Here is a 13,576-nt window from a genome sequence, read left to right on the forward strand (position 1 = left end):
TAAAGCAACATTACATTTATTGAACAAAAGTAAAGACAGCTTTAAGTCAGTTTTCTATTCGTTTTTGTACAAACATGTGTTTCTTTTAACCCTTAAAGGCCCTTTTTCGTTTAATTTCCGGGTTTTACTCCCCTCATTACAAAAGCTATTTCATTTTTATGTTTACAGAAATGTGTCAGTGTTTGTTATCTGTGGGATAAATTGTACTTTTATGTGGTGCCATTTAATATCCCATGCAATGTACTGGAAAGCAGGAAAAAATTCCAAGCGTAGTAATATTGACAAAAAACACATTTGCAGTGTTTTCTAGTGGGCTCCGTTTTTATAGCTTTCATTCTGTGCTCCAAATGTCACTTCCTCTTTATTCTTTGGTTGATATGATCACAGGTATACCAAATTTATATAATATTAGGTTTTAGTTGATTTACACATACACATTTTCACACTTGGTGTATGGACCTATCTAGGCTCCATGAGACTTTAGGCTGCCAGAGCAACCAATCGCCACCCTCCAATTAAGTCTAGGAGGACGGCAAATCGCCCATCCAAGATGGTGGTGCCCATAAGCAGCAATGTTAGGTGCCATGGTCAGGTTTGAGACAGGTTAACTGCTAGCACCGACCACGGCAATAATAGGTGGGTGTCAGCTGCATTATATACCTGTCATCCGTTGTGAATGGAGAGTGCTCAGCCCATAATAGTACATCCTGGTGCACAAAGGAGGTTAAACCATGCTCATACACGTTTCATAAAACATTTGAAACCTGCAACATGCATCACTTTTGCAAGGGACACACAAGAAAACGCCTTATACTATGGGTCGCATCAAGAACACATTGTACTCCTAGAACTTAGACCATTCATCAGGTTTATTTAAGGCGCATTTGTGCGATCAAGAATGCATCACACTTAAACTTGTATAAGAGTGCATTTTACCATGCGTCACTTGCAAAAGTAGGGCATGCTGCAAGTTTCATGCACATGAAAAAACATGCAAGCATATTTAAACTAAGAAATGCAGTTTAACCCCTTAACTCCTGCAATCAAGCTTGAACATAGCAGCTAAGTAGACAGACTGAAGGAACAGGGTTTCCTCTGTCACCCATCCAAACACTACTACTGGGGGGTTGCCATGGCAGCTGGGGGTGTCAACAAGACCTCTGACTGACTAATGGAAGCCCATTATGCCTTGTCCAAGCCTGGGACTAATCAGCACGGTCATAACTGGGATCATAGTATTGCAAGTGTAAGAACCCCTTTAGGACAGTATAACAGGTTAAAATAAAGTTCTAAAACAAAAAATTAGCATAGCAGAAAAATATACTGTATATAACTTCCATATAAATTAAATAAAAAACCTCATAAAGTGGTTATTGCCGCTTATGTAGGGACCTTAGTTATACATATATTATGTTGTAAGTGTGGAAGGGATAAAAAAATTTAAAAAGTAATTTCAAAATTGTAATTTTAGTGCTTCTCATCTCCCAAAAAAGAAGCAAGCTAAAAGTCTGATGTACCCCAAAATTAAACCAAGTAAACCATCTTATCTTGCAATATACAATCCCTCATTCAGTCTTTTGATTGTGTCATCTTAATTTGCAAGCCAAAATAAATTCTCCTCACAAAGATATATTTATTTGCTAAAGTAGCAAAACATTACAGAACCTGTACCTGTGTCTTTGTAACCCCTTTTTGTTTTTGCATTACCATTTTTCACTCCTGACCAAAAATGTACAACTTTTTTATTTTTCAAAGTAAAAGGCTGTGTGAGGGCTTGTTTTTGTAACAAATTGAACTTCCTAGTGCTGGTATTTAATGATCCAGGTCCTGTGATAGAAAGCAGGAAAAAAATAAATTCCAAATGCTGCTAAATCTCTGAAAAAATAAATAAATATGCATTTGCGCCATTTTCTTGTGGACTTGTTTTTACAGCTTTCACATAGCGTCCCAATAAACAAGTCTCCTTTATTCTTTGGGTCGGTATGATCACGGGGATACCAAATTTATATAGGTTATAATGTTTTTGTATATTTACAAAAATTAAAACCTCCTGTACAGGCAGTCCCCGGGTTACGTACAAGATAGGGTCTGGAGGTTTGTTCTTAAGTTGAATTTGTATGTAAGTCGAAACTGTATATTTTATAATTGTAGATCCAGACAAAAAAAAATTTGGCCCCAGTGACAATTGGAGTTTAAACATTTTTTGCTGTAATGGGACCAAGGATTATCAATAAAACTTCATTACAGACACCGTACAGCTGATTATTGCAATCTGGGACTATAGTAAAACATTCAGAAAGCTTCATCAGAGGTCAGAGGGGTCTGTCTGTAACTATGGGTTGTCTGTAAGTCGGGTGTCCTTAAGTAGGGGACCGCCTGTACAAGAAAAAAAATTCACTTTGCCATCTTCTGGTGCTAATAACTTTTTTATTATACTTCAGTCTACTGAGCTGTGGGTGGTGCCATTGTTTGTAAAGATGAGATGACATTTTCAATGCTACCATTTTGAAGACTGTATGGCCTTGTGATCACTTAAATTTTTTTTATATGTTGCAAAATTGTGAAAAGTGGCGTAGTTTACTTTGGAAGTAATTTTCTGTTACTGGGTTAAACGGAATAACTTATATTTTGATAGATTGGACATTTTGGGACACGGCGATACCCTTAATTTGACGGTTTATTTTTTATATCAGTTCTAAGGAAAGGGGGGCAATTTGAATAAGGAGAATTATTCTCACCGTTAATTCGGTTTCCATTAGTCCACCATGACGGCCCCAACTGGAGGATGGCCCTTGACCTCTGAAGGGACAGGAAGCAGAGAGGTTACATGCCCCTCCCCCGCATCCACACTCCAGTGGCTACCAAATAACTACACCGGCTGTGGATGCAACCCATTTATTGCATGTTATAGTCACACACAGTTACAACAGGTTAAATAATAACAAAACTAAGACTACTCTGTCTTATAAAGCAAAGGGGGGCGGGAAAATATATGGGTCGTCATGGTGGACCAATGGAAACCGAATTAACGGTGAGAATAATTCTCCTTTTCCATGGCGTCCCCCATGACGGCCCCAACTGGAGATGCATCAGATTACCAGTACTTCTAGGGGGGGACAACTGCCTGCAAGACCCTCCTACCGAAGGTCTGGTCTCTGGCGCCTTGGACATCTAATCTGTAGTGTCTAGCGAATGTTAACTGGCTAGACCAGGTAGCTGCTTTACAGATATCTACTAGAGAGGCCCCATGTTTTTCAGCCCATGAGGCTGCCACCCCCCTGGTTGAGAGGGCCCTGACAGTCCCAGGAATGTCCTTTTTTTCGGCATCGTATGCCTTTTTTGATGGCAGTTCGGATCCAACGGGCAATAGACACTTTGGAAGCTTTCTTCCCCTTGTTCTTCCCCGTGTACTGCAGGAGGATGTTGTTGTCCTTTCTCCAAGGTTTAGAGATGTCCAGGTAGTGGAGAAGACATCTCCTCACATCCAGAGTATGCCATGCTGACTCCTTACTGTTCTTTGGGTTCTGGCAAAAAGAAGGTAACACAATTTCTTGATTGCGGTGAAAACTGGAAGACACTTTGGGAGCGAAGGTCTTATCTAGAGTTAGAATTACTCTATCTTCCAGAACTCTAAGATAAGGTTCTCTAAGGGAGAGAGCCTGAATCTCCTTTAGCCGTCTAGCTGAGGTTATGGCTATAAGGAAGGTCAGCTTAAGGGTTAGGCTTCTAAGGTCCGTATTCTCTAAGGGCTCAAATGGAGGACCTATCAGGTGATTCAACACCAGAGACAAATCCCAGTTTGGGATGTTTTGTTTTAAGTGAGGCCTTAATCTGGAGGTAGCTTTCACAAACCTCTGGATCCACTTGTGCTCCGCCAAGGAGGTATCAAAGAAGGCACTAAGGGCCGACACCTGGACCTTGAGTGAACTAGTCTTCAGCCCTTTATCAAAACCTGCTTGCAGGAAATCCAGTATCTGCGAGATGTTGGGAGACAACTGGTTAGGCGGAACTGAGCCGCAAAAGGACACGAATTTCATCCATATTCTGGAGTAAATTCTGTGGGTGACCACCTTACGACTGGCCTTCATTGTGGAGATTACCTTGTAGGATAGCCCCTGGGCTATTAGTATCTTCCTTTCAGGATCCATGCAGCGAGCTAGAGAGCCTGCGGATTGGGATGAAGGACTGGACCCTGGAACAGGAGATCTGGACGAGGTGGTAGCAGGAATGGATCCGCCATTGCCATCTTTTTTAGCCAAGGAAACCAGTTCCGTTTTGGCCACCAAGTCACTACGAGTATAACTTCCGCCTGGTCTTCCCTGATCTTTTGTATGACTCGGGACACGAGAGGTATTGGAGGAAAGGCATACAGTAACAGCCCCCCCAGGACTGGCTGAATGCGTCCCTTTGGTTGAAGGGAACTGTGGGTTCCAGAGAAAAGAAACGCGGGAGCTTCGCGTTCTAGCTGGAGGCAAACAGGTCTATTGATGGATGTCCCCACCTCCTTGTTAACTGAAGGAAGACGTCCTCGTGTAGACACCACTCGTTTTAATCGATCTTCCTCCGACTGAGGAAGTCTGCTGCCTGATTTCGGGATTTCACTGAATCAGGCCACAGACCTTGAACAGGATGACCTGCGACAATCGCTCCCCATCCCGACTGACTTGCGTCCGTCTGTATAGCTGTCACTGGCCAAGGATGCCAGGGTACTCCTTTTTCCAGACTTGCTGGATCTGTCCACCAGTCCATGGATCGTGAGACAGAGGGGAATTTCCACCTTTTGGTTTAGGTGACGAGGATCTTTGTCCCAAGAGGACAGCACCCAGTTTTGTAGTGTCCTTGCGTGACTTTGACTCCATTGTACGCACTGCATGCATGCAGTCATGAGTCCAAGGATCCTCATCGCTTCTCTTATGGAGCAGCACTTCTTCTTCTGGAATGTCTTTACTTGGAGAATTAGATTTTCTCTCTTTCCTGGTGGAAGAAAAGACATTTGTTGTGTGGAGTCTATTAGTACTCCCAGGAATACCACGTTCATGCTCGGGTCTAGGTTGGATTTTTCTGTGTTGATAATCCAGCCTAGCCGTTGAAGAGTCTTCATGGTGATATCCCTGTGAAGAATCAGCTCCTGACTTGAGGCATTTACTACCACAGAAGGTCGTCCAGGTACGGAATGATGGATATTCCTTCTTTTCTCAGGAACGCTACTACCTCGACCATGATCTTCGAAAAAGTTCTCGGTGCAGAGGATATTCCGAAGGGAAGGCTTTGTACTGAAAGTGAGCTTCCTCGCCTTCTGGTGACAGGACTGCGAACCTGAGAAACTTCTGCGAGTTGGGGTATATTGGACCGTGATAGTAGGCGTCCTTCAGGTCTATCGTGCACATGAACGCCTGACGTTGGATTAGAGCTGAAGCAGAAGAGACGGTCTCCATCTTGAACTTTATGTAGAGGACGAACTTGTTTAACTCTTTCAGGTTGCAGATCATCCTGGACTTCCCGTTCGGTTTCTTTATGAGGAACAATGGAGAGTAATGTCCTCTTCTTTGATGTTCAGGAGGTACGGGGATAATCACATCCAGTTCTATCAACTTCTGTACTTCTTTCCAGAGTTGGAGCAACAGCTCCCGAGAGGGTTGTCTGGTAAGGACGTAATTTGTGGGAGGAAGAGCGGTCAATTCTATCTTGTAGCCGTCCTAGAGGATAGACAGGATCCAGGGGTTTGATGTTATCCGGCTCCATTGCAGAAGAAAATTCAACAGTCTTCCTCCCACCTTGGCGTCATTGCTTCCTGAAACTCGGGGCGGAGTTACTGGCACTGAGGAGAAACCCCCTGCCTCTTCCACCATTAGGGTAGCTCCACCTTCCTTGCTTACCCTTACCCCTAAAAGACTGTCTCCTGTCTTTGGAGTCACAAAAGGAAGGTTTCCTCAGATTGGTCCTGGATTCTGGGAAGCCCTTTTTCTTATCCGCCGCCTTCTCCAGGATGGTGTCCAATTCGGGCCCAAACACGTACTCCCCCTCGAACGGGATGCCGCACAGTTTAGACTTCGACCTGAAGTCTCCGCTCCACTGACGCAACCAGAGGGATCTTCTTACTGAGTTGGATAGAGCTCCTTCTTTAGAACTAATCCTCACTCCTTCCGCCGAGGCATCCGCAATGAAAGCTGTGGCTGCTTTCAGGGTCCCGAAAGGTATTGAGTAACAGCTCCCTTGGGGTTCCATCCCTTACGTGCTTTTCCAACTCCATTACCCAGTGGAACAGGGTGCGGGCTATGGACGTTGTAGCGATGTTGGACTTCAGGTTCAGCATGGAACACTCCCAGCTCTTTTTTAACAGGCTATCTGCCTTCCTATCCAGCGTGTCCTTCAACTGGGTAGCATCCTCAAAAGGCAAGTCGGTCTTCTTGGTCATTTTAGTGACCTGGATGTCCATTTTAGGAGCTGAGTTCCATAGCCTGGCTTCCTCTTCATCAAAAGAAAGGCGGCTCCTGAATTTTTGAAAGAGAAATTTTATTTTCTGGATCCCTCCATTCTTCCAGAATCAGATCTCTGAGTGTATTGTTGACTGGGAACACACGCCTCTTCTTGACTTTGAGCAGACCAAAGAGTTCATCCTGAATGGACTGCACCTCTTCTACCTCCTCTATTTTCAGGGTATCTCTTACAGTCTTTAAGAGGGGCTCTAGGTCTTCAGAGGCCAGCAGATATCTTGACTCCTTCCTGTTTGCAGAGGTGGAAGGGGACGTATCAAACTCCAAAGAATCCTTGACCGTAGCTCCGTCAGAGTCTGAAGCGGGGTCAGAAGATGAATCCACTATTCTATGTCGCTTTTGAGGAGGTTCCTGGGGGGTAAAGGCAGCCAAGGATGATGACACAGATGATTGGACTTCCTCCTGGATAAAGCTGCGCATCTCATCCATGAATGAGGTCCTTTCCTCACAAATCAAATTATCCAGGCATTTTTTGCACACAGGTTTTTTATATGCACTTGGTAGTTTTTCAAAGCACATGTTGCACTTTTTATGAGCCGTTTTCATCCTCTCAGAGGAGGATTGCTCCTTAGCACAGCCTTTTTCCTTTTCCTTGGGATCCTAACAAGGAAAGGAGAGCCCAGATAAGGAAGTGCTATAAACGGGACGTGCGGGTGACCCACCACCCTATCCCTTTAACCCCTACTCACAGGAGGTGGGGATATGAGGTCCAAACCTGAGGCCTCCAAATTGCAGGGTTCCATGGTCCTAGAGGAACTACAGTAACCAGCCAGCCTAGAATGTAATAATAACAATTGAAGGCCTGGAGATCAGCACTGCAATGGTTAAAGGGTAGGATTTTACCTGGTACCGGTAAGCCAGGAGAGATCCACCAGGGTCTATAAGGTAAACGTGGCCCATGTCAGAATGTAGTATACATAGTATAACAAACATAGTATGTACCAACATAATATACAGGTGTACATAGCTCAGAAAGATGTGAGGTAAAAAACCTGACCTGAATAATCGCCAAAGAGAACCTTAAGCTCGCAAGCAGCAGGTTAGAGGTGTGCTCCGGAATGAAGAATAGACCTCAGATCAACGCGATTACCATGCTAGAGCAATTTAAACTTACTGCCCCGCGATCCTGCTTCCGGGTCGCGCGGCTTTGACGTCACTTCCGGTTTCGTCACTCCACCGGAAGTTGACGCCAGGGCCGGCCGGAAGTGCGCGGGAGCGCGAGGATCGTGGGTTCCGGGAGTCCTAGGCTCCAGGAGCTGCGGGCAGAGCCGGAGAAGACGCAGTTCCCGACGGGCAGAGGAAAGGGCCGCAGCCCGATCGAGGCCCGGAACTGTGCTGGGTAAGGGATAGGTCCCGCGCCATGGTGTCCCCCCTCACTGTCCCAACTAATGGGAAGCGAGGAGAGAAACTTCTCTCTCTACTCCCTGCCCTGTGTAGGGACAGGAAGCCACTGGAGTGTGGATGCGGGAGAGGGGCATTTAACCTCTCTGCTTCCTGTCCCTACAGAGGTCAAGGGCCATCCTCCAGTTGGGGCCGTCATGGGGGACGCCATGGAAATTTATGGTTTTTAAAAACGCTTTACTTGGCGAACCAATGACATGGGTGCCAGAGGTGGCACTCAGAGCCCTTTATGTAGGCACCCAGAACAGAATTTATCAGATAGGACTCAAGGCTTCCTCCTGCAGTCCAAGCCAGCTCAGGAGGCACCACGCTCAGTGCTATTTTATATTAACACCTACTTGGCTGCCAGGACTACAGGAGGAGCGATAAAGTGTGGACAGAGATGGATTATTGTTGGAGCTCCTGCTTTGAGTCCCTTGATTCTTCCTATTCAGGGGACCGTGGAGATGAGGTATAAGGACGTCAATATGATTAAACCTGTGATACACCAGGGATCAATAAGTTACTGCTCAAATTGTCACGTTGGCACTTTGCAACATAAAAGAGGGTGTTGCTTGTAGTTTGGGCACTCTGTCTCCAAAAGGTTCAACATCACTGCCCTAGGGCTTTCTACTGCCGCCAAACATAACATTAGGTTAACATTCGCAATTGGTGCCAGCAGCGATCGCTGGTGTTACTGGTGGGCGTTTTCTGCAATATGCAGAAACACCCACCTTGTATGGAGAGCTTGTGAGACCTCTCCATACACCCACGGTAAATTGCCCTGAACTACAGAATATTTTTTTTTATACATTAATTTATACATTTTATTAATTTCATATGCCCAAGTCAGAATAAAAAAAAAACTAAAGTTATGACTTCTGGAAGCACTCTGTCCTTAAAATTCAAAACAGTACTCGATCTGAACCCTTTCCCTACGAGGCCCTTTTCCATTTTTGAGTTGCATGTTTCCAAAAATCCCCCCCCCCCCCTTCGTTGCTTAAGGATACATACAGATTTCTTGTCTTTTCCTGGTTTCAATGATTTTTCATTAAGAATTCTTTTCAATGTGCACTTCACACTTCTGTTTTTTTCCCCCCTGACTGATCCAATGTTGTCAGTGAAAACAAAAGGACAGGTTGAAAAATATTTATGACCACATTCTGGTGTCACATTAGTGGAGAGAAATCAGGGAAAATGAGGAAAGGGCCAATTTGTCCATCTGGAACAATGTAAATCCTCTATTTTAATCCAATGAAAGCAGTGAAAGGTTTTCCTTACCACTCGGTTTTTGCTTAAAAAGGCATCACCTGTTTATTGAGTGTTAAGAGTTTCAAGCTCTTCCTCAGTTACAATAGCATATACACAGTCCACGATATACAGGGTTTAAATACATAATTAGTGGAGAGAAAAGTATGTTTCATTGGCAATGTAAACAACTCATAATAGATTTCATCCATACAACCCCACACATGAATGGTTGCAGGATGCTTTACAGTTGGCACGAGACAAGACTGGTGGTATCGCTCACCTAGTCTTCTCCAAACAAGTTGTTTTCCAGATGTTCCAAATAATCGGAAAGGGGATTCATCAGAGAAAATGACTTTACCCCAGTCCTCAGCAGTCCACTCCCTGTATCCCTTGCAGAATATCAGTCTGTCCCTGATGTTTTTTTCTGGAGAGAATTTGCTTCTTTGCTGCCCTCCTTGACACCAGGCCTTGCTTCAAGAGTCTCCGCCTCACAGTCCGTGCAGATGCACTCACACCTGCCTGCTGCCATTCCTGACCAAGCTCTGCACTGCTGCAAGCCCGATTCCGAAGCTTAAACACTTTTAAGAGACGGTCCTGGTACTTGCTGGTCCTTCTTGGGCGCCCTGGAGCCTTTTTGGCAACAATCAACAATTCCTTGATGATGCGAAAGATTGTTGACTGGGGTGCAATCTTGCTAGCTGTGATACTCTTCCCTGTTAGGCCAGTTTTGTGAAGTGCAATAGTGAGTGCATGTGTTTCTTTAGAGATAACCATGGTTAACAGAAGAGAAACAATGATGCCAAGCAACAGCCTCCTTTTAAAGTGTCCAGTGGTGCGATTCTTAATCATGACAGATTGCTCCTGAACACAGGTGTGGGTGTTGATGAGGACGCGGCAGGAGATCAGTCACTGAAACGATGTTAGCTGCTCCCTTTAAGGCAGGCCTGCAATGAAGTTGAAATGTGTTTTGGGGGAAAAAGTTCATTTTCTAGGTTGTCAAGGAAATATTATTCTTCAATGTGTAAGATTTGTTGAACTATATGGCAATTGTGTGAGTTGTAGAGTCCTTCTCATGCTGCCACAAGTGTGAAAGCAAAATTGACCAAAACATCAGCCAGAAAGCATTGGTAGCAAGTGAACAGTTTGATTTACTTGGAGTTATATTGTGTTGTTTAAAGGGGCTGGTCACATTTAAATAAATCTCTTCCATTAGACATGTCTCTACATATAGAGACGCATTAATGTGAGCTGTGGCTAAAAGGTTTGCTGTGTCCATTTGGTAGGCGCTACAGGAGTCAAGCAAGTACACCAGGAAAATGCTAGACCTCATGTGGCTGGGGTGTCAGCAGTTCTTGCAGGATTAAGGCATTAAAGCTATGGAATGGCCAGTTTGTTCCCCAGACGTGAATCTGATTGAGCACATCTGGGACATTATGCCTCACTCCATCCACCAAAGTCACGTTGCACCACAGACTATCCAGGAGTTAACAAATGTTTTAGTCCAGGTCTGGGAGGAGATCCCTCAGGAGACCATTCACAACCTCATCAGGAGCATGTTGGGGCATTGTATAATAATAATAATAATTCTTTATTTATATAGAGCCTACAGATTACGCAGCACTGCACAAAGCATGCCAAAGTGGTCGCTGTCCCCATGGGGCTCACAATTTAATCAGCCTACCAATATGTTTTGGAAGGTCATATAGGCATGAGGAGGCCACACACAATACTGAGCCTCATTTTGACTTGTTTTAAGGACAATACATCAAAGTTGGATCAGCCTGCAATGTGGTTATTTTTCACTTTAACCCCTTAGCGCTCTGCGCCGTAGCTGTACTGCGCTGAGTCACGCGAATAGCGCTCAGCGCAGTAGAGCTACTGCGCAGAGACGATGCCGGTTCAGCGCTGCCCAGGAGCCGAACCGGCATCGTTAGCCGCGGGATTTCCACGGTACCGCAGCATTTAACATGCCTTCCGGGGGTCTTTACCCCACGATCGCCCACCCCCCCGCGCCGTTTTCGAGGGGGGGGGGGGCGATCGCTGCTATGGCACCTCTGGGGTCCGATTGGGACCCCAGAGAAGCCAGAAGGCAGTGCCTTTAAGATGGCGTCTGTGACGTCATCTTAAAGGCAAAGTGTCAGCCTATGCATCTGCATGCTGGCACTGCTAATACCCTGCAATACATCAGTATTGCAGAGTATTATCATGAACAAGCAATCAAATGATTGCTTGTTCATATCCCATGGTGGATCAAGTAAAAAAATGTAAAAAAAAATGTTTTCAATAAAAAATAACTTTATAAAATCACTAAAAATGCCCATAAGCCCCAAAACATATTAAGAGACATATAACGCTAAAAAAAGTCTAAATCATAACACAAACCCCACATATATAGTATCACCGCGTCCGTAACAATCCATAGAAAACTAAATAACTATTGGACCCATATGATAAACGCCGTAAAAAAAAAACGTTAAAAACCCGCGAAAAATTATGATTTTTACCTATTATATCCCACTAAAAATGCAATAAAAAGTGATCAACAAAACATATGTACTCCAGAATGATACTGTTGCAAAGAACAACATGTCCCGCAAAAAACAAGCCATCAACCAGCTCTGTAGCCAAAAACGCAACAATGTTATGCCACTTAGAAGACGGCGATGCAAAAATGATAGACTTTTCCCCACATTTTTATTGGGTTTTATTTGGCAAATTTAGTAAAACATAAGAAAAAATATTCATGTCTGGTATCCCCGTAATCGTATCGACCCATAGAATAAAGATAACAGGATTATTAGGATATACAGTGAACACGAAAAAAAAAAAAAAAAAGTAAAAAATCCAGTACAGAATTGATGCTTTTCTACTCATGACCTCAAAAAAAGTTCCTAAATTTTCAACAATAGGTGATACCGACCCCAAAATGGTAACACTGGAAAAAGCATCTCATCTCGCAAAAAAATGCCGTCACATGGCCCAAATAACGGAAAAGCGAAAATGTTATAGCCTTCAAAAGGAGAAATGGTAGAACAAATTTTATGGTGGGTTTTCTCTTTTTATCTTTTGGAAATTTGTAAATTTTAGGGCTAAATTAACGTATAACCGACAAAATTTGACCATTCTAAATTTCACCGCCATTTTGATTCAATTACTATGAAGATCTCAAGGGGTCAACAATCTTTGTAAATGCTGTTTCTGATAGTTTGTGGGGTGCAGATTTGAATGGGTTGGTTATATAGGGGGTTTTTGATGCTAAATATGGAAAATTTAATTTCAAACAGTATTTATCCCCAAAATAGTCAATTCAGAAAACATGGAAAATCGCTATTCGATTTGTAGGCCGCATGACGTCAAAATAAATTATCCAAACATTTCAAAAATTATGAAAATGTAAAGTAGACAAATGGGAAATGTTATTCGGCAAGTTATTTAGGTGGTAAATCAATCTGCCTGAAAACGCAGTGATTTTGAATTTCGAAAATGGCAAATTTTTCTGAAAAAATCATCATTTTTTTCTTTTTTTTGTAAATAAACGCAAAACTTATCAGCCAAAATTTACCACTAAAATGAAGTACTTGTGGGGAAAAAACAATCTCAGAATCGCTTTGATAAGTAACAGTGTTCAAAAGTTATAACCATATAAAGAGACGCAGGTCAGAATCCAAAAAATGGGACTGAGCCTTAAGCTGTAAAATGGCTGCGTCCTTAAGGGGTTAATTCAGGCCTCCATTTGTTAATAAATTTGATTTCCATTTTTGTCATCTTGTTGTAAGCAGCATCAACATTCAAAACTATGATGTGTTATTTGAGTGTTCCCTTTATTTTTTTGAGGAGTGTATATAAAAAGGTACATATACGATCTGTTCTAGTCTGGAAAGGTGATAAACCTCACTTATCCACTTCAGATACCCCATTTATTTTCAGTTTGCTACAAATTCACCCTTAAAAAAAAGGAAATCTACCATCGGGAATCTACTTTCTGAAGTAATTGCTAGTGTAGATTCTCCCTCCCTGCACCATCCCCAAACCGGTTTTAGCTGCAGTATATATTCGAGTATAAGCAGAGTTTTTCAGCACAAAAAATGTGCTGAAAAACCCCAATTATAGTCGAGTATAAACAAAACGTGTACTCGCCTTCACATGCCCCCCCAGCTTGTCCTTTTCTTTCCAACGATGCTCCGCCTTCGTGCCTCTGTGAGGTGCCATCCATCTCATCATGACGTCAGCTGCTTGCTGACATTCTAGTGTGTGCGCAGTCATCGGCACACACTATGATGTCAGCTGACGTCATGACAAGGGCAACGGCATCGTGTGAAGAAACAGAGCATTGATGGAAAGAAGATGACATGCCAGGGGGGCGTCGGAAGCCAAGTACAAATTTGTTTTTTTTTTCTTATAGGTTGGGTATTCCTCAGGGAAGGGCTGGCAGGCTATATAGTGGAGGCAGG

General features: G+C 43.5%; 2 protein-coding genes across 2 annotated transcripts in view; both read right to left on the minus strand.

The window, feature by feature from the left end:
• Positions 1 to 13,576, minus strand: part of FMC1 (formation of mitochondrial complex V assembly factor 1 homolog) — a 34,317-nt gene that overhangs the window by 260 nt on the left and 20,481 nt on the right. The gene's annotated exons all lie outside the window — the stretch shown is intronic.
• LOC140103692 (uncharacterized) lies at positions 4 to 13,184 on the minus strand. Its single transcript, XM_072126884.1, has 2 exons — positions 2,374 to 13,184; positions 4 to 2,047 (listed from the first exon to the last, which is right to left on the minus strand). Exon 1 carries the CDS (start codon positions 4,146 to 4,148, stop codon positions 3,255 to 3,257), a length of 894 nt encoding a protein of 297 aa, XP_071982985.1. The 5' UTR covers positions 4,149 to 13,184; the 3' UTR covers positions 4 to 2,047; positions 2,374 to 3,254.

The sequence above is a fragment of the Engystomops pustulosus genome, chromosome 10, assembly GCF_040894005.1.
Source record: "Engystomops pustulosus chromosome 10, aEngPut4.maternal, whole genome shotgun sequence".
Lineage (NCBI taxonomy): Eukaryota > Metazoa > Chordata > Amphibia > Anura > Leptodactylidae > Engystomops > Engystomops pustulosus.

What these genes read in the sequence shown, in the direction of transcription:
- LOC140103692 (XM_072126884.1), bottom strand. Translation starts at nt 4,148, where the DNA reads ATGGATCCTGAAAGGAAGATACTAATAGCCCAGGGGCTATCCTACAAG.